The sequence below is a fragment of the Haliotis rubra genome, unplaced genomic scaffold (genome assembly GCF_003918875.1).
Source record: "Haliotis rubra isolate DU_JTF1 unplaced genomic scaffold, ASM391887v1 Scf8, whole genome shotgun sequence".
Lineage (NCBI taxonomy): Eukaryota > Metazoa > Mollusca > Gastropoda > Lepetellida > Haliotidae > Haliotis > Haliotis rubra.
This window is the reverse complement of record NW_025767523.1, coordinates 3249756-3269476: the sequence shown is the minus strand read 5'-3', so window position 1 is coordinate 3269476 and position 19721 is coordinate 3249756. Positions and strand designations below refer to the sequence as shown.

The 19721-nt window shown below is 42.9% G+C and overlaps 1 protein-coding gene across 1 annotated transcript in view; it reads right to left on the bottom strand.

The window, feature by feature from the left end:
* Nucleotides 1-17414, bottom strand: part of LOC124261496 — a 78066-nt gene extending 60652 nt beyond the window's left edge. The window contains exons 1-11 of the mRNA XM_046695816.1: nt 17396-17414; nt 16491-16563; nt 15918-16107; nt 14147-14399; nt 12524-12648; nt 12127-12250; nt 8239-8421; nt 7465-7584; nt 3368-3531; nt 2677-2801; nt 1301-1767 (exon numbers count right to left, since the gene is read on the bottom strand). Coding sequence (XP_046551772.1) covers nt 1301-1767; nt 2677-2801; nt 3368-3531; nt 7465-7584; nt 8239-8421; nt 12127-12250; nt 12524-12648; nt 14147-14399; nt 15918-16107; nt 16491-16563; nt 17396-17398 — 1827 coding nt within the window. The 5' untranslated portion in view covers nt 17399-17414. The remainder of the gene's footprint in view (nt 1-1300; nt 1768-2676; nt 2802-3367; nt 3532-7464; nt 7585-8238; nt 8422-12126; nt 12251-12523; nt 12649-14146; nt 14400-15917; nt 16108-16490; nt 16564-17395) is intronic.
* Between the last annotated feature and the right edge of the window lie 2307 nt (nt 17415-19721).

Genomic DNA, 19721 nt, shown 5'->3' with positions numbered 1-19721 from the left:
ACACAAAGGGTAGATAACAGTGCGGCTAAATAGTACACAGTTGGTTGACTGAACAGAAAGGGTAGATAAGCACGCCGCTAGATAGTACACAGTTGGTGGACTGAACACAAAGGGTAGATAACCATGCAGCTAGATACTACACAGTTGGTGGACTGAACACAAAGGGTAGATAATGCGGCTAGATACTACACAGTTGGTGGACTGAACACAAAGGGAGATAACAGTGCGGCTAAATAGCACACAGTTGGTGGACTGAACACAAAGGGTAGATAACAGTGCGGCTAGATAGCACACAGTTGGTGGACTGAACACAAAGGGTAGATAACAATGCGGCTAGATACTACACAGTTGGTGGACTGAACACAAAGGGTAGATAAGTGCGGCTAGATACACAGTTGGTGGACTGAACACAAAGGGTAGATAACCATGTGGCTAGATAGCACACAGTTGGTGGACTGAACACAAAGGGTAGATAACAATGCGGCTAGATACTACACAGTTGGTGGACTGAACACAAAGGGTACATAACAGTGCGGATAGATAGCACACAGTTGGTGGACTGAACACAAAGGGTAGATAACAATGTGGCCAGATACTACACAGTTGGTCGACTGAACACAGAGGGTAGATAACGATGTGGCTAGATAGTACACAGTTGGTGGACTGAACACAAAGGGCAGATAACAGTGCGGCTAGATACTTCACAGTTGGTGGACTGAACACAAAGGGTAGATAACCATGTGGCTAGATACTTCACAGTTGGTGGACAGAACACAGAGGGTAGATAACAGTGCGGCTAGATAGTACACGGAAGTGCAGTGAATACGTTGCTTTAAAGGGGGGCGGGGGCGGGGAGATACGAGACATACACGAGATATTTGAGCTGCATGACATGCTTGTATAGTATTACAAAGTATTGATGAATCCGAGTAATTTCTTTTCAGATGCTTTTCTACTGTACCAAGAGAAAGAACCTGGAATTAGCCGCCGTATAGTATTGCTACAGTCTGACAATCATTCATTGGCTGGCAAAACAGAAATGTCTACGTACTCCATCTCCTGAGGATCACCGTCAAACATCGAGTCATCCATACTTCGATACTCGTGGATGGTAATACATCACATCGCTTATGTGGATCCTGCTTGGAACAGCATACATCACTTTAAATAACATGTGACTATGACTTATGTGATTTCTCTCGAGAGTGTACACATACTTGAGTATGATCTGATAGGTCATAGTGTATAAACCTACAGCCGATAAATATAGTCGATAAAATATAGCAGGGCTGGTACTCACGGTTCCAAGTGGTTTGTTTGGGTGTGTACGGCCTCTGCGTGTGTACGGCTTCTGTGTGTAGGGCTTCTGTGTGGTAGGCTTCGGTGTGTAAGGCTTCTGCGTGGTAGGCTTCGGCGTTAAAGGGGCAGGTGTATATGGCTTAGCCGTTACAGGCTTCACAGTTGCCCTCGTTGTGCTGGTAGTCGTTGTGGTTGTAGTTGTAGGTGGTGGAGTTGTAGTGACCTGGGGCCTTTTGCTGATGGCGTGTGTGGTCCACTGTGTGTTGGTGCCGATGTTGCAAGGGACGTTGGCCGCACGGTCGCAGTATTTGGTCTGAGGGTTGAAGCGCAACCCCACGGCACAGTTAACGCGGAAGGACATACCATTGGCACAGATGAAGTACTCCGAGCAGCTGTAAGGACTTTGGTAGAAGTCGCTGACTCGACCATAGCAGGAGAAGTCCTTGCCGGGCTGAATGCGGGGCGGAGCTGGAACAATAGGGCATTACTTACAATCAAAACAGGATTTCACTTTCAGTGAATCTGTGAAGATCCGGGTTAGAATTTGTCTTCCAATGCTTGTCTTAAGAAGCGACTAACGGGATCGGGTGGTCAGGCTCGCTAACTCATTTGACATATGTCACCGTTTCCCAATTGGTTCGTCCAGAAACACCAGTGATCAACAACATTGAGCATCAAACTATAGTTTTGCATGAAATGCATGTGGATCCGGTTTTTTAAATATCTCTTCATCCAATGATCCAGTCGATCTCAAACTGTGCAAGTGGATGTTTTGTCAGACAACCTAATCACATTGTAAATCACCGATTTTATGCATTTGTATTAAAGTATCTGTCTATGTAACTGTCAACAAAATAAACAGCAGAACGCAGACTGCTTGCAGAGGGAGGGAGCCAATGACCTGTAACAGCGGCAGTGTTGGGTCATAAAGGTAAATGCACGTGCAGTTCATGATAGTTACCTATGCACTGCACAGTGATAGACCGTTTGGATCATTCACATTGACTACTTCTAGCTTCTAGAGATATTTACAAAAAACAGGGTCCACATGCATTTCAAGCCAAACTATACGCAACTGGAATACAATACGATGTGTCAACCAAGTCGGCGAGTCTGACCACCCGATCCCGTTAGTCGCCTCTTACGACAAGCATGGGTTGCTGAAGACCAATTCTAACCCGGGTCTACAGGGATGACACTGAAAGATTATCACAATCACGTTGATTAAACATACCTCACAAAACAAATAATTACTTATAAAGTGTACAAACCGCTTGTAAACTCGATGACTGTCTTTAAACAGAGACCTTATATATACCATATAGGTATACCGTCTCTGCTTTAAAGCTTACTAATGGTCCTATAACGGCCACTTACTGTTAACGGGACCGTTGGTGACGGGAGGTTGGTTCGTCACGACGACCGGCGGGGGAGTGTAGGCTTTCGTGGGGGTAGTCACGGGACGCTGGGTGGTGACAGAACCATGGTTAATATCCTGGTGCCTGGGGGTTGGGAGGTTTAGTGTCATTAAACACAGCCAACGGAGATTAGGGCAGACGTTTTATTTCACTAATATTACTGCTGGCTTGTAATATTGTTGTATATTCCAGCTATACAACCCAGTGATCAACGGCATGAGCATCGTTCTACGCAATTAGGATACGCTGGCATGTCCCAACCAAGTCAGCTAGCCTGTGCACCCGATTCCGTTAGTCGCCTCTTACGACAAGGTTGAGTTGCTGAAGACCGGGATCTTCCCGGCTGGTAATGATACATACAGGTGCTTACGAGCGTAAAAGGGTTGAACTTTTAATTGGTACAGTAGGTTGAAATGAAAAAGAAATTGACTGCACTGGTTTCATCTTTTGAATAATCCTGGATTATATCTGCACTGTTTCCGTTTTAAAGTTCAGAAAAAAGTTTTTCATTTCAGCATTTCTGTGGAAGCAAAAATAAATATTTTGATTTGTTTTAGTTACTCTCCTTACGAATCATACAGTCAGAGACATACAGAAGATCTCAACAATAACTACTTAGATTGTTCTTCAAAACAAATCTAAACTCTTACGGTCCTGGTCCTACACAGTTAGTTCTGTCTGGGCTGGCGAGTTCGTCCACGATAGCGTGGAGTAGGGGATAGCGGCCTTGGCCGCAGTCAGACCCCGAGAAGTCATCTAAGTCCAGGGCCCACACCATCACACCTCCAAAACCATTCGTCTTGATGTAGCACACCTGTAGCAGGAATATAAAGATAAATATAGAATGTTAGTGGGAAAGAAGATCTAGCCTTGTCCGTCCTCGGGAACAAATTCTTTTTTTGAGTAAAGGGAAAATAACTGTGTACATTATATGCACCCGCCATTGATTGAATTTGAATACAAATGGACGTCTGTTTTGTCTGACGCTGCACAGCAGTATTCCTACTATAACAGTAACAGGAGGTTCAGCTAGAAGATAACATTAAGTAAGACCGGTTCAGCTAGAAGATAACAGTAAGTAGACCGGTTCAGCTGGAAGATAACAGTAAGACAGGTTCAGCTAGAACATTACGGTAAGTAAGACTGGTTCAGCTAGAAGATAACAGTAAGTAGACCGGTTCAGCTGGAAGATAACAGTAAGACCGGTTCAGCTAGAAGATAACAGTAAGACAGGTTCAGCTAAAAGATTACAGTAAGTAAGACCGGTTCAGCTAGAAGATAACAGTAAGACAGGTTCAGCTAAAAGATTACAGAAGATAACAGTAAGACCGGTTCAGCTAGAAGATAACAGTAAGTAAGACCGGTTCAGCTAGAAGAAAACAGTAAGTAAGACCGGTTCAGCTAGAAGATAACAGTAAGACAGCTTCAGCTAAAAGATTACAGTAAGTAAGACCGGTTCAGCTAGAAGATAACATTAAGTAAGACCGGTTCAGCTAGAAGATAACAGTAAGTAGACCGGTTCAGCTGGAAGATAACAGTAAGACAGCTTCAGCTAAAAGATTACAGTAAGTAAGACCGGTTCAGCTAGAAGATAACAGTAAGTAAGACCGGTTCAGCTAGAAGATAACAGTAAGTAGACCGGTTCAGCTGGAAGATAACAGTAAGACAGGTTCAGCTAGAACATTACGGTAAATAAGACTGGTTCAGCTAGAAGATAACAGTAAGTAAGACCGGTTCAGCTGGAAGATAACAGTAAGACCGGTCAGCTAGAAGATAACAGTAAGACAGGTTCAGCTAAAAGATTACAGTAAGTAAGACCGGTTCAGCTAGAAGATTACAGTAAGTAAGACTGGTTCAACTAGAAGATAACAGTAAGTAAGACCGGTTCAGCTAGAAGAAAACAGTAAGTAAGACCGGTTCAGCTAGAAGATAACAGTAAGACAGGTTCAGCTAAAAGATTACAGTAAGTAAGACCGGTTCAGCTAGAAGATTACAGTAAGACAGGTTCAGCTAAAAGATTACAGCAAGTAAGACCGGTTCAGCTAGAAGATAACAGTAAGTAAGACCGGTTCAGCTAGAAGATAACAGTAAGTAAGAAAGGTTCAGCTAGAAGAAAACAGTAAGTAACACCGGTTCAGCTAGAAGATAACAGTAAGTAAGACCGATTGGCTAGAAGATAACAGTAAGTAAGACTTGTTCAGCTAGAAGAAAACAGTAAGTAAGACCGGTTCAGCTAGAAGATAACAGTAAGACCGGTTCAGCTAGAAGATAACAGTAAGTGAGACCGGTTCAGCTTGAAGATAATAGTAAGTAAGACCAGTTCAGCTAGAACATAAAAGTAAGTATGACAGGTTCAGCTGGAATATAACATTAAGACAGGTTCGGCTAAAAGATAACATTAAGTGAGACCGGTTCAGCTTGAAGATAATAGTAAGTAAGACCGGTTCAGCTAGAACATAAAAGTAAGTAAGACAGGTTCAGCTGGAATATAACATTAAGACAGGTTCAGCTAAAAGATAACATTAAGTGAGACCGGTTCAGCTTGAAGATAATAGTAAGTAAGACCGGTTCAGCTAGAACATAAAAGTAAGTAAGACAGGTTCAGCTGGAATATAACATTAAGGTTCATTGAAGACAGGTTCAGCATTGAAGATAACAGTATGTAAGACCCGTTCAGCTAGAAGATAACAGTAAGTAAGACCGGTTCAGATGGAGGATAACAGTATGTAAGACCGGTTCAGCTAGAAGATAAAAGTAAGTAAGACCGGTTCAGCTAGAAGATAACAGTATGTAAGACCCGTTCAGCTAGAAGATAACAGTAAGTAAGACCGGTTCAGCTAGAAGATAACAGTATGTAAGACCCGTTCAGCTAAGAGATAAAAGTAGGTAAGACCGGTTCAGCTGGAATATAACATCAAGACAGGTTCAGCTAAAAGATAACAGTAAGACAGGTTCAGCTAGAAGATATTAGTAAGTAAGACCGGTTCAGGTAGAAGATAACAGTATGTAAGACCGGTTCAGCTAGAAGATAACAGTAAGTAAGACCGGTTCAGCTAAAAGATAACAGTAAGTGAGACCGGTTCAACATGAAGATAACAGTAAGTGAGACCGGTTCAGCTAGAAGATAACAGTAAGTAAGACCGGTTCAGCTAGAAGATAACAGTAAGTAAGACTGGTTCAGCTAGAAGATAACAGTAAGTGAGACCGGTTCAACATGAAGATAACAGTAATTGAGACCGGTTCAGCTAGAAGATAACAGTAAGTGAGACCGGTTCAACATGAAGATAACAGTAAGTGAGACCGGTTCAGCTAGAAGATAACAGTAAGACAGGTTCAGCTGGAGGATAACAGTAAGTGAGACCGGTTCAGCTAGAATGTAACAGTGAGTATGTCCGGTTCAGGAAGCAAACACCAGTAAGTCAGACGGTAAAATAAGCGAGAGCGGTTCAGCTAGGCGATAGCAGTAAGTTATTCAGCTGGAAAATATTGTCGGAGGCTACTTTCCTTATGTTAAATGTTACCCAGCTCTATTCACGTGAACAGTTGACTAGCCTTCCAAAAGTTCGTGACGGATGCCACTGGTGGGGCAGGTTGCATTCACCTGTTCGCGAACGCCTTCAATCGTCAGTTTTCGAGAGTGACTTGCTTATGATAAGTTTGGATTTCTACAGGTGACCTTTGTGGCTATATCAGCCGGAGACATAAACGCTCGCACATGCATGTGAGTGTTCCCTTCTGACACGGCCATTGTCAACCCTGTTCACCCTGCTCCCAAGATGTGTTCACCTTCTGACGGAGACTCAGTTTGACGTCACTGCCCACCCTCTTCACCCTGCACCCAACATGTGTTCACCTTCTGGCGGAGACTCAGTTTGACGTCATTGTCCACCCTCTTCACCCTGCACCCAACATGTGTTCACCTTCTGACGGAGACTCAGTTTGACGTCGTTGCCCACCCTCTTCACCCTGCTCCAAACATGTGTTCACCTTCTGACCGAGACTCAGTTTGACGTCATTGCCCACCCTCTTCACCCTGCTCCAAACATGTGTTCACCTTCTGACCGAGACTCAGTTTGACATCATTGCTAATACCTCTTCGCCCTGCTCCAAACCTGTGTTCACCTTCTGGGACAACTCACTTTGACGCCATTGCCCACCCACTTTACGATGCATCCAACAAGTGCTTTTACCTTCTGACAGACACTCACTTTGATGCCATTGTCCACCCTCCTAACATGTGTTCACCTTCTGGGAGAGACACAGTTTCACGTCATTTACCCACCCTCTTCACACCTGCACCCAAACATGTGTTCACCTTCTGACGGTGACTCAGTTTGACGTCGTTGCCCACCCTCTTCACCCTGCACCCAACATGTGTTCACCTTCTGGGAGAGACTCAGTTTGTCGTCATGCACCCAACATGTGTTCACCTTCTGACGGAGACTCAGTTTGACGTCGTTGCCCACCCTCTTCCCACCCTGCACCCAACATGTGTTTGTTCACCTTCTTCACCCCTGCACCCCCTGCACCCAACATGTGTTCACCTTCTGACGGAGATACTCAGTTTGACGTCATTGCCCACCCTCTTCACCCTGCACCCAACATGTGTTCACCTTCTGACGGAGACTCAGTTTGACGTCGTTGTCCACCCTCTTCACCCTGCACCCAACATGTGTTCACCTTCTGGGAGAGACTCAGTTTGACGTCATAGCCCACCCTCTTCACCCTGCATCCAACATGTTCTTACCTTCTCACGGAGACTCAGTTTGTCGTCATAGCCCACCCACTGGTCACCCCGGGTAATATAGCGGACGCGCTGTTCGGGGATATCTACAATTGTGCCACCATTTTGCTCCATTTCACAGATCTGAAACGAGAACAATTTACACTTTGGTCTTTTCACTCAAGTACCTTAAAACATATTTGATTAACTTATAAACTACTTCGGTAGAAAATATATGAAATATAAACAGTTTTTCAAACATCATGATTTATGATCCTGATTGTCACAGATATTGGAATACACTGACGGCCAAATATGGAATTGCAAATTTTATATGCATCAAGTTCAAACTTAATCAGTGTAAAACATATTGTCCAAACACAACAAATGTCCTGTGCGGAAAGCGGTACACGTCCGAGGCACATTTGCTGATAGAAAAAGTAGCAAACAAGGTGACAAACGTCATGGGTCGTCCACGTCCACATCGACCACATCCTCCATTCAATCCACAAAGAACTTATCCAGGTCCTCCAAGAAGAAGAGCTACGAATCCCATGTGACGTGATCAGACAACTGAACTTTTTCTGAGCGCCGGACTGGATTTTGGGTGTCTTTATGTGACACGCTATTTATGTGACATATCATTGAACTTGAGTGATTTTAGATGCTCAGTGTCTACTACGCTAAAAACATGCCTTTGCTATTTCACCTCTATTCGAGCAACTGCCACTACAATATCGCTATTTGCATAACATTTAAATGGTGATGTGGTTGAGATTTTATGTCCGCTTCTCTCACCTCCTGATAAGAAAGGAAGCCCTTCTCGCGTGTGTACGGGCCTTTTGTGCCGGGGCCACTGGCAGGTGCACCTAGGGTGTTGTCGCCAGTTGACAGGGTAAACGTGCGTCCATACAACGCCAAGCCTATGTTTAGTTTCTCTCTGGGTGCGCCCATCTTCACCCAGTATTCAGCTGCCCAATGCTGAAACCAAATTTAACGAAATCCCAAGTAAATCATTTGCTATGTTATGAGAGTGGGTACAACAAGTGGGGTAATTCTATGGATATGAAACAATATATACGACGTTCCGATGTAGATCCGAAAACCGTTCTCAGGCAGGCGAAGTACAGTGATGTAGGTAAAGGATTTATATACACGAGTAAAGAGATGTTTATACAGTTGATATACAGGCTGATATTCTCGTTTACACAATAGACTAGGCAGATTTACAAAGAGTGGTGGTTGTTTACACAACAAGGATAATGTTTACACATTGAAAAATTAACAAGGGAGAGATTAAAGAGGAATCCTGTTGTGTGATGAACTCTGCTTCATCTCTCCGACAACGCTATTAACAATATCAAGCCAAGATCCTGCTGGTGTATAACTGTGATACAGTACAGGGTTAGAGTGCATCCATCTACCTAGTGTATAACTGTGATACAGTACAGGGTTAGAGTGCATCCATCTACCAGGTGTATATCTGTGATACAGTACAGGGTTAGAGTGCATCCATCTACCAGGTGTATAACTGTGATACAGTACAGGGTTAGAGTGCATCCATCTACCAGGTGTATAACTGTGATACAGTACAGGGTTAGAGTGCATCCATCTACCAGTGTATAACTGTGATACAGTACAGGGTTAGAGTGCATCCATCTACCTAGTGTATAACTGTGATACAGTACAGGGTTAGAGTGCATCCATCTACCAGGTGTATAACTGTGATACAGTACAGGGTTAGAGTGCATCCATCTACCTAGTGTATGCATCCACTGTATAACTGTGATACAGTACAGGGTTAGAGTGCATCCATCTGTATAACTGTGATACAGTACAGGGTTAGAGTGCATCCATCTACCAGGTGTATAACTGTGATACAGTACAGGGTTAGAGTGCATCCATCTACCAGGTGTATAACAGGGTTGATACAGTACAGGGTTAGAGTGCATCCATCTACCAGGGTTAGTGTATATATCTGTGATACAGTACAGGGTTAGAGTGCATCCATCTACCAGTACAGGGTACAGGGTTAGAGTGCATCCATCTACCAGGTATATAACTGTGATACAGTACAGGTTTAGAGCGCATCCATCTACCAGGTGTATAACTTTGATACAGTACAGGGTTAGAGTGCATCCATCTACCAGGTGTATAACTGTGATACAGTACAGGGGGAGAGTGCATCCCTCTACCAGGGGTATATCTGTGATACAGTACAGGATTAGAGTGCACCCATCTACCAGGTGTATAACTGTGATACAGTACAGGGTTACCAGGTGTATAACTGTGATACAGTACAGGGGAGAGTGCACCCATCCATCTAGTGTATAACTGTGGTACACTAAAGGGTTAAAGTGCATCCATCTACCAGGTGTATATGTGTGATACAGTACACGGTTAGAGTGCATCCATCTACCAGGATTATATCTGTGATACCGCAATGGGTAATAGTGCATCCATCTACCAGGTGTATAACTGTGATGCAGTACAGGGTTAAAGTGCATCCATCTTCAAGGTGTATATCTGTGATACAGTACAGGGTTAGAGTGCATCCATCTACCAGGTGTATAACTGTGATACAGTACAGGGTTAGAGTGCACACATCTACCAGGTGCATAACTGTGATACAGTACAGGGTTATAGTGCATCCATCTACCTAGTGTATAACTGTGATACAGTACAGGGTTAGACTGCACTCATGTACCAGTTGTATAACTGTGATACAGTACAGGGTTAGAGTGCACCCATCTACCAGTTGTATAACTGTAGTGTTAGAGTGCACCCATCTACCAGTTGTATAACTGTAATACAGTACAGGGTTAGAGTGCATCCATCTGCCAGGGGTATGTCTGTGATACAGTACAGGGTTAGAGTGCATCCATCTACCAGGTGTATAACTGTGATACAGTACAGTGTTAGAGTGCACCTATCTACCAGGTGTATAACTGTGATACAGTACAGGGTTAGAGTGCATCCATCTACCAGTGTATGCATCCATCTACCAGGTGATACAGTACAGGGTTAGAGTGCATCCATCTACCAGGTGTATAACTGTGATACAGTACAGGGTTAGGGAGTGCACCCATCTACCTAGTGTATAACTGTGATACAGTACAGGGTTAGAGTGCATCTACCAGGGGTATGTCTGTGATACTATCCAGGTGTATATACAGTACAGGGTTAGAGTGATACACAGTACAGGGTTAGAGTGCATCCATCCACCTAGTGTATAACTGTGATACAGTACAGGGTTAGAGTGCATCCATCTAGGGATTACAGAGTTGTGCATCCATCTACCATACCTAGTGTATAGGGTATACTGTGATGCAGTACAGGGTTAAAGTGCATCCATCTACCAGGTGTATATCTGTGATACAGTACAGGGTTAGAGTGCATCCATCTACCAGGATTATATCTGTGATACCGCAATGGGTAACAGTGCATCCATCTACCAGGTGTATAACTGTGATACAGTACAGGGTTAGAGTGCACCCATCTACCAGTTGTATAACTGTAATACAGTACAGGGTTAGAGTGCATCCATCTACCAGGGGTATGTCTGTGATACAGTACAGGGTTAGAGTGCATCCATCTACCAGGTGTATAACTGTGATACAGTACAGGGTGTAAAGTGCATCCATCTGCCTAGTCTATAACTGTGATACAGTACAGGGGGAGAGTGCAATCCTCTACCTAGTGTATAACTGTGATACAATACAGGGTTAGAGTGCATCCATCTACCTAGTGTATATCTGTGATACAGTACAGGGTTTCAGTGCACCCATGTACCAGTTGTATAACTGTGATACAGTACAGGGTTAGAGTGCACCCATCTACCTTGTGTTTAACTGTGATACAGTACAGGGTTATTGTGCACCCATCTACCAGCAGTATAACTGTGATACAGTACAGAGTTAGAGTGCACCCATGTACCAGTTGTATAAGTGTCATACAGTACAGGGTTAGAGTGCATCCATCTACCAGGTGTATAACTGTGATACAGTAGAGGGTTAGAGCGCATCCATCTACCTAGTGTATAAATGTTATACAGTACAGGTTTAGAGTGCATCATCTACCTAGTGTATAACTGTGATACAGTACAGGGTTAGAGTGCATCCATCTACCTAGTGTATATCTGTGATACAGTACAGCATTAGAGTGCACCCATCTACCTAGTGTATAACTGTGATACAGTACAGGGTTAGAGTGCACCCATCTTCCTTATGTATAACTGTGATGTAGTTTTAGGGTGAGAGTGCATCCATCTACCAGGTGTATAACTGTAATACAGTACAGGGTTGGAGTGCACGCATCTACCAGTTGTATAACTGTGATACAGTACAGGGTTAAAGTGCATCCATCTACCAGGTGTATAACTGTGGTAGAGTATAGGGTTAGAGTGCATCCATCTACCTAGTGTATAACTGTGATACAGTACAGGGTTAGAGTGCACCCATCTACCAGGTGTATAACTGTGGTACAGTACAGGGTTAGAGTGGATCTATCTGTGATACAGTTCATGATTACAGTTGATCATGAACTTTATAACTGCGGTACAATCCAGAAGTGCAATCGGCTTTTAGGTGTAGAGAGCCCTGATACCATAAAGGGTTAGACTGAACCCGTCTTCTGGTTGTATGTGTTAGAGCACAAGGCAAGGGATACAGCATACATGACACTCACCAGGTTAAGGTACTTGTCGTCTTGACTCTCGTCAATACGTGAATACAGGGGGCTGTTGTGACCGGTGTGGTCTTCCCAGCTGCCGTGCAGGTCATAGGTCATCACACTGATGAAGTCCAAGATCCTATGCAGCATCAAAACACAACGTGATACAGAACGAGAATGAAGAGTTGCTTGGATCAAGTCAATACAACTTCATTACTTGTCACGTCTTGCCACATTTGGGAACTGACGATTTAAGGTTGTAGGATGGATGGCTAGACTACATTTTGAATATATCATTTTTATAACAATATGTTTTGTAACCAACTTGTTTGAAAAGAAATTACTTCCCCTTACTTGAGTGTTGTTCTCTCAGTCATACCATCTTCGCGTACATGTGACTTATACCACTTACTGTGAAATTTCCGGGATGTCGTATGCAGTGTCAATATTTGGTTTTCCCGCCGCCACTGCCGCCGTCAACATCAGTCGGGGTCTACCAGATTGCTGCGCTTCCACCACAAAGGCATCGTACACTGCCTGAAACAAGTCCCTTGTTAACACAGAAGCATTGCTTTAACATAATGGTATTTCAATATAAGAAAAAATGCCGAAATGTGAATTGTTTTCCACATTGATTCAAAATTTGTATCTGGTGTTAATTCAATGACCAGATTATACATTACTTCAACGTTCAAACCGAACAAGAAATCGATGTCCCTTTAACATTGAAGCAGGTCATACATTTAGCATTGAGTCAACATTTCTGTGCCTGTGTGTTTCTGAGTCACGTGTCCTTTCTAAAATGAATCCACGACTGTATTTTCTTTAGATTTCTAGTCTGACAATGAAAAGCATTGGTTGATATTATGAACATCTCCTTACAAGACCACGTGTCAGGTGAAACAATATATATTATATTGATTGGTCAGGCGGTTGAGTCTGGACCAGACAATCCAGTGATCAACAGCATGAGCATCGATCTACGCAATTGCGATACGATGACATGTGTTAAACAAGTCAGCGAGCCTGACTACCCGACCCCGTTAGTCGCCTTTTACGACAGGCATGGATGGCTGAAGACCAGTTCTAACCCGGCTCGTCACGGTTAGCGAATCGGATTGCGCACAAGACGATAAGTTCTCCAGTCAAAGACCCCAACACCACACCACAAGTGTCACTCTCCTACCCAGAGTTCCATGCGGCAAGCCAGCACAGTACCTCTGCCACAGACCACAAAATTGTGACGATTCGTCACATCTTGCAATGTCCATTCAGTATAATGTACAGATTTCTTTTACTCTTTTATTTTTGACGAGTCTACACACCTAACTAAACATATTTAATAGAATGGTTTAGTTTCACTGGGAAAATATCCAAAAACACGTAACACTATTTCGATTTGCGTAGCGATCCTTTGTTTACATAGGTTGTACGGCTCCACGTGCTGTCATCGAAGCTGATGGAGAGCAAACGATGCAGCCAGTTTGATATCTAAATATGTACTGTCATAGACCTTACTGTCGCAGTTGTGGAAGAATATTTATGTAACAATGTAAAACATTATGAAGAGAGCGCCGAAAAGCTTTCGTGAGTCCAGTCTCTTCTTATTATGAATATGCGCGTTTGATTACAAACAAGAGAAAAGTCCGGTCACGTGATATGCAAATTAGCCTGTGGCAGTGATGTTATGTTAAGTCATCGCTGTGCCGGAGTGTGCACAAGTGCATATATTTCAGTATGCACTCTTTCTTTCTTTCTTTCTATACCAGGGTGATATTCACAATTCTGTCACATTATTTGATAAGCTAGCGGTTATTAATGACAATCGGTATGTATTTAGAAAACATTCATACAAGCTCACAAATCAGTGGATGAAGTACAACGAGTGGACTATTTCTTGGACTGTTTGCGCTAAGACGGAACCAAGATTATGAAATGGTCACAAACCAAGTTTGTAAAATGGTCACAAGGCGTACGAGGTCAATGATACGAGGTTTCCCGAACGAGATCTATTCTAACCCCGTTCATATGGTACCTTTAGCATCTCGGTATAGTGTTGTCTATCCTCTGGTGGACTGCCTCTGTTTGCCGGATACTCCCAGTCCACATCCACGCCATCGAACTTGTTTTCTCGGATGAATTTGACGACGGAGTCCGCAAACTCCTTCCTTCCTTCTGGGGTGTGAGACATCTGGTGGAACGGCCCCGACCCAAGATTCCATCCCCCGACAGCAAGCAAGGTCTTCATGTTTGGATTGACGTTCTTCATCGCCATAAAACGTTCGAACCTGCGGGTGAATATTAGGTTTTTGAATACAGGTGCATAACTGATAGGAGCAAGCGAGTGAGTGAGGAGGGAGATATAGGGAAGGGAAGAAGAGAGTGAACGAGAGAGGGACGGAGTAAGGCTGGATTTCATGCTACTTTGTTCAGAATTCCGGTTCTATTCCGATGTGTGTTAGCATGTGCTAGGAAGAGGTAAGGTTTTGAAGTTTACCAATTTGTGTACACACGAATGTGACATTGCGTACCTAGAAACACTATCAGCGCGACCCGGGATTCGAACCCACTAGAATATACCCAACTCGAAACAGATGTCTATGCCAACCTATGAAAAATAAGAAACACAAATATTCAAGAAGACTGTTTCACAGAATTATGTTTCTCGTGATAAACATAATTTGAGTCTTCTAAATACAGGTGTACGTAAAACGTGTGTACACGCAAGAGAATATCCAGGATCGTGTTTCCACCTGGGAAAAATATATGAATGGGTCACGGAAGGTCAGTGATGACACAGGTATGAGTGAGTGAGTGAGTGAGTTTAGTTTTACGCCGCACTCAGCAATATTCCAGCTATATGGTGGCGGTCTGTAAATAATCGAGTCTGGACCAGACAATCCAGGAATCAACATCATGAACATCGATCTGCGCAACTGGGATACGATGACATGTGTCAACCAAGTCAGCAAGCCTGACCACCCGATCCCGTTAGTCGCCTCTTACGACAAGCATCGGTTGCTGAAGACCAATTCTAACCCGGACCTTCACGGGTCCACAGGTATGAAGCAGTCTATAAACAAACCAGACAATCATGTGATTGATGGAACAGAAAGTCCAGCTATACGATAGTGCAAGCAGCATTTACTGATTTGGGAGAAACTGAAAACGATGTTTGTTAAAAGAGTCAGTTCTGAGTAGTGTGCGACACTCTGTAGTGGTAGTGAGAGAGTTTGTTGACTAACGCTAAGACTAACGTTATATATAAGTTCGACAGAAACGAATAACGCCCTTTATATTGAAAAGGAGTCCTAGTGAAGTGACAGATTGAGAACCTGAAGAAAACTAAATCTGTTTCATTTTGGGCTTTAACATTGCCAAAAGGGCTGGGTGGAAGGGAAAATATTACGGTTCAGGGAGTGTGAGACTAGTATTTCAGCTACCATACGGCGTAGAAACGTGCTGTGGAAGTTGGCAAAACATTGTCGCTTGATGATACACTGGATGGGAATGATGATGACATGCTGACAAAAGATGATGACAAAACAAGTTTCAAAGTCGGGAAGAATCTAATGTTCGAATCCGCGATTTGTTGATTGAATGAATATAATGCTTTGAGCAAAATGTAGCTCTCAGGACAATCTCATTAATCGTTACCTGGAGAAGGAGGTCGGTTTCAGTCATAATTTGAGAGCCAGTTACACTCACATTCCTTTGTTCCAAGACGTTAGTTTAATAGTTGTGAAAATGACACGAACTTATCCATGAAATTCAGTGACGATACCCGATTTCAGAATAATACTCACATTCCTTTGCTCCACTGTGTTGAGAGATCATTCCATTCAAAGGCTTTGATCCTGTTGCCTAGCAGCGTGGCAAAGGCGTATACGTAGTGTGTGCAGAGGTTAGGGTCGACATTCTCCGGCGTGTATTTCCCCTTCCCGGGACGGTACTGTGACCAGTTGGTGTAGTAACACACTCTCCTGGGCTCTGAACCTGTAATATGGAGGATGGCATGTATGACAGCTGGTGTAGTAACACATTCTCCTGGGCTCTGAACCTGTAACATGAGTGAGTGAGTGAGTATGGTTTTACGCCGCTTTGAGCAATATTCCAGCAATATCACGGCGGGGGACACCAGAAATGAGCTTCACACAGTGTGCCCCCTGTAACATGGAGGATGACATGTATCACAGTTTGTGCAGCAATACACTGTTCTGAATCCTGAATCTATAACATGACGGATTAAATATAAAATGTCATAAAATTATGCAGTGTATATTTCTGATTTTGCAACAAAGATGAGTCCATCTTATACACATGGTGACTGTTATTACTAAATGGACATACAAGTGTTTCTCAAGGCACAGTTATCTCACCTTGAACAGCATGCACAGCCAGGAAGATGACTCCCGCCAGGGGGAGCAGTAATAGGGATGCTCGGGGGATCATCTGGAAGAGAAACGAAGATTAAGGTAACATCTTGAAATGGACTATAGACTATATATAAAATATAGATAAAACATCAGATAACGTTGGCCATTACGTCTTTCATCATTAGATTCATGCCTAGTGATTGTGTCGGGTAAATAACAGAAAGCCCTTTATCATAATCACAAGAAATCAAATGTACAATATATGATGAGCATGTGTTCATGAATCAAATAGCGATGACACCAGGTGTTCAAGAAAAGGCCAGCAACCGCAGACGCGCATGTTCACAGGCAGTTGGAATATTCACCTGGCAAAAAACACGGGAAATTATGACAAGTAGGGCATTGCATTGGAATTTATGTTTGTCACTGTTGCGTCAAAATGGGAATTTGGGGGATAACAACTTCTTGTTTATTGCATACAGCGAGATTCTTGCACAGTTATCAAGCTTTATTATCAACTTCTAGAATGCGAATCAAACAATTACAATTTGTAAATGCCCTCCGCGTGTCTTCTATAAAAATTTCTGAAAAATTGACTGCAGGACTAGAATGTTGTGACCAACAGAAAGACTTTGAGAAAGAGTCAAATGACGCTCTTCATAGGAAGAACATGTTCGGCGGTATCTCAAACGTTGTGAAACGTAGAGGCCAACGACAGCTACTCCTCGCTCTCTGACCTTATTGAAGCATGTCATCGCGTCCCAACTGATCGTTACTAATGAAGTCAATTCCTGATTTGTCTGGTCCATTCGATCATTTAGAGACATTCTTCACAAAGATGGATATCAACTTCTGTAATATGAGGAACTCGACGTTTCGGAGTATATTATTACCCCTTCATCACTCACCATATTTTCCCAGTCTGGCAGCAGTGCCCTTGTTCTCTACAGCATGTACAAGACGATATATTTATATATGGAAAGAATTATCGCATAGTTTTCACAGTAACAATATGTTACTATTATCCATAACTTATCCAAACCTCTATTTAACCTACTATCAGGGTAAACTGACTTCCAAGGAATAATTAAATGGCAAAACTAAACGCAAAAATAACTGTATTTTTTCAGAGAAGGAAACATGACAAAAGATAGCGGTCATTGTCTAGACCCTGGATAGGATGACAGTTATGTACCGTTGTCTGATTGTCACAAGGTCAAATCGACAGGCATGTGAGAGGCACCCCCACACCATGAATGAACCCCCGTCAAACGGTACTTGCTCCAAGATATTCCGTTGTGCATATGCAGTATTTCTGCTGCGCCAAAAGGAACAAAAGAAATCGAATTTCGTCCGACCAGTGGGCCCCTATGACAACAAACGAAAGTGACGTCGAGCTTGACACCAAGCTGGTGGTGTTTCTTTGTGCTCGAGGAAAAAGGGTGTCTGATCGGTCACCTCCGCCTCCTCTCCCTCTATACCCAACCGACTTTAGGCGGTGATAAACGACGATGTGGAAGGCCCCTTTAAACACGCCACTGGAATGAATGGATGAAATCTTGTGATTTTGAAAAAGGGCTCTACCCTCCCAAGGTCGACCAAAATGCTGGCGGTTCTTAAGGACATTAGTTTGATGATGTTTTCTGGACAATCGGTTGAGAATCGATGGATAACAACCAACATCTCTTCCAAGAGCCTTCAGTGACATGCCAATATTCCAATAACTTGCCATCTTTGAGCAGTTGTCAGTTGAGGAGGCTCAAAACATTTGCTTATCAGCAACACAATCAATTGGTTTTGCAAGTTATCGAGGTGTAAGCACAGTTTACTGAAACTTGGTATTTGGTTAATGACTCGTACATGGACGTGATGCTGCCCTTTGAGCGTAGCAGGTGCATATCTGTAATCAATGTATAGGTCAGAATAATCATACAAATAAATAAAAGTATGGTATAAATAATAAATTGCTATATGGGGGTTAAAAATCAAAGGTGTTGCGATATGTTTTCAGTGTGTATATTTACCCTTTGTTCCCGCCAGACACGGCAGTGCCCACGTGCCTTAAGCATGGGTACCACAATCTGCTATATTTGTCCTTTGTTACAGCTGGACATACTACTGACTATATCCTAAGCATATGTACAGAATTTGGCGTTTTTGCCCGTTGTTAAGCCAGACATACAAATGATCACATGTCTAAAGCACGTGTACAACAATCTTGCGCATTCACCCTGTGTTAAGCCAGACATACAAATGATCACATGTCTAAAGCACGTGTACAACAATCTTGCGCATTCACCCTTTGTTAAGCCAGACAAAGTAACTGATCATGTGTCTCTAAAGCACGTGTATAACGATCTGATGAATTTACCCTTTGTTAAGCCAATATACAAGTGATCACATGTCTAAGTCACGTGTACAGTAAACTGGCTTATTTACCGTTTGTTAAGCCAGACAAACAACTGTTCACACATCTAAAACAGCTGCATACCATATCCTTTTTTAAATGTGTTTGTATCCATAACAGTGAATCGAGGTCCGGTGACTGGTTATTGTATGACGTAAGCAGTCAGCAACATTAAAGCCATAGTACGCAAAAAGTTAAGTACTTCTTTCCTTTTAACATGCTTAATCTTTCCTGGTAATTGTAGAGGTATAGGACGTAATAACATTGTAAAACAAGATGGGACTTGATAGGAGAGTCCTAGATTCATACACATTTCAGGAACTGGGTGTATTTCACATCTTGTCATAAAAGGTATTTGCCTAAGATTTAAGGTATGATTTTAAGATTCGAATTAATTTAACTGTCACGGACCTTCACTCTTTGGCTGGACAACAATGATACATATAGTTCTGCGCTATGGCTGCATCCAGGTTAAAATTTAATTACTGGGAAAATGGGTTCTACTGGTACGTTACAAGGTACGAGTGTAGGCGGAGACACTTCACATAACATTGGCGCCATCTATTGGCGAAGTGATAAAGGGGAATAACAGGGATTTTTACCCATTGACCTATTTTCTCGTTGCAGTTGGGGTAATGGCGTTGCTAAATTTGGGTCGCCTGAACGATGGAGCTGTTCAATCCACCAAGTTTACCGAAGAAACAATCAAATATGCAAATTTCTTAAGCTCCAGTAGAGATGAAAGGCTTTTAGCTCATTAAACTATTGTTGGAATGACTTATGTGAACACTAACCACCCCCACCCTCTCTCTCTCTCTCCTCTCTCT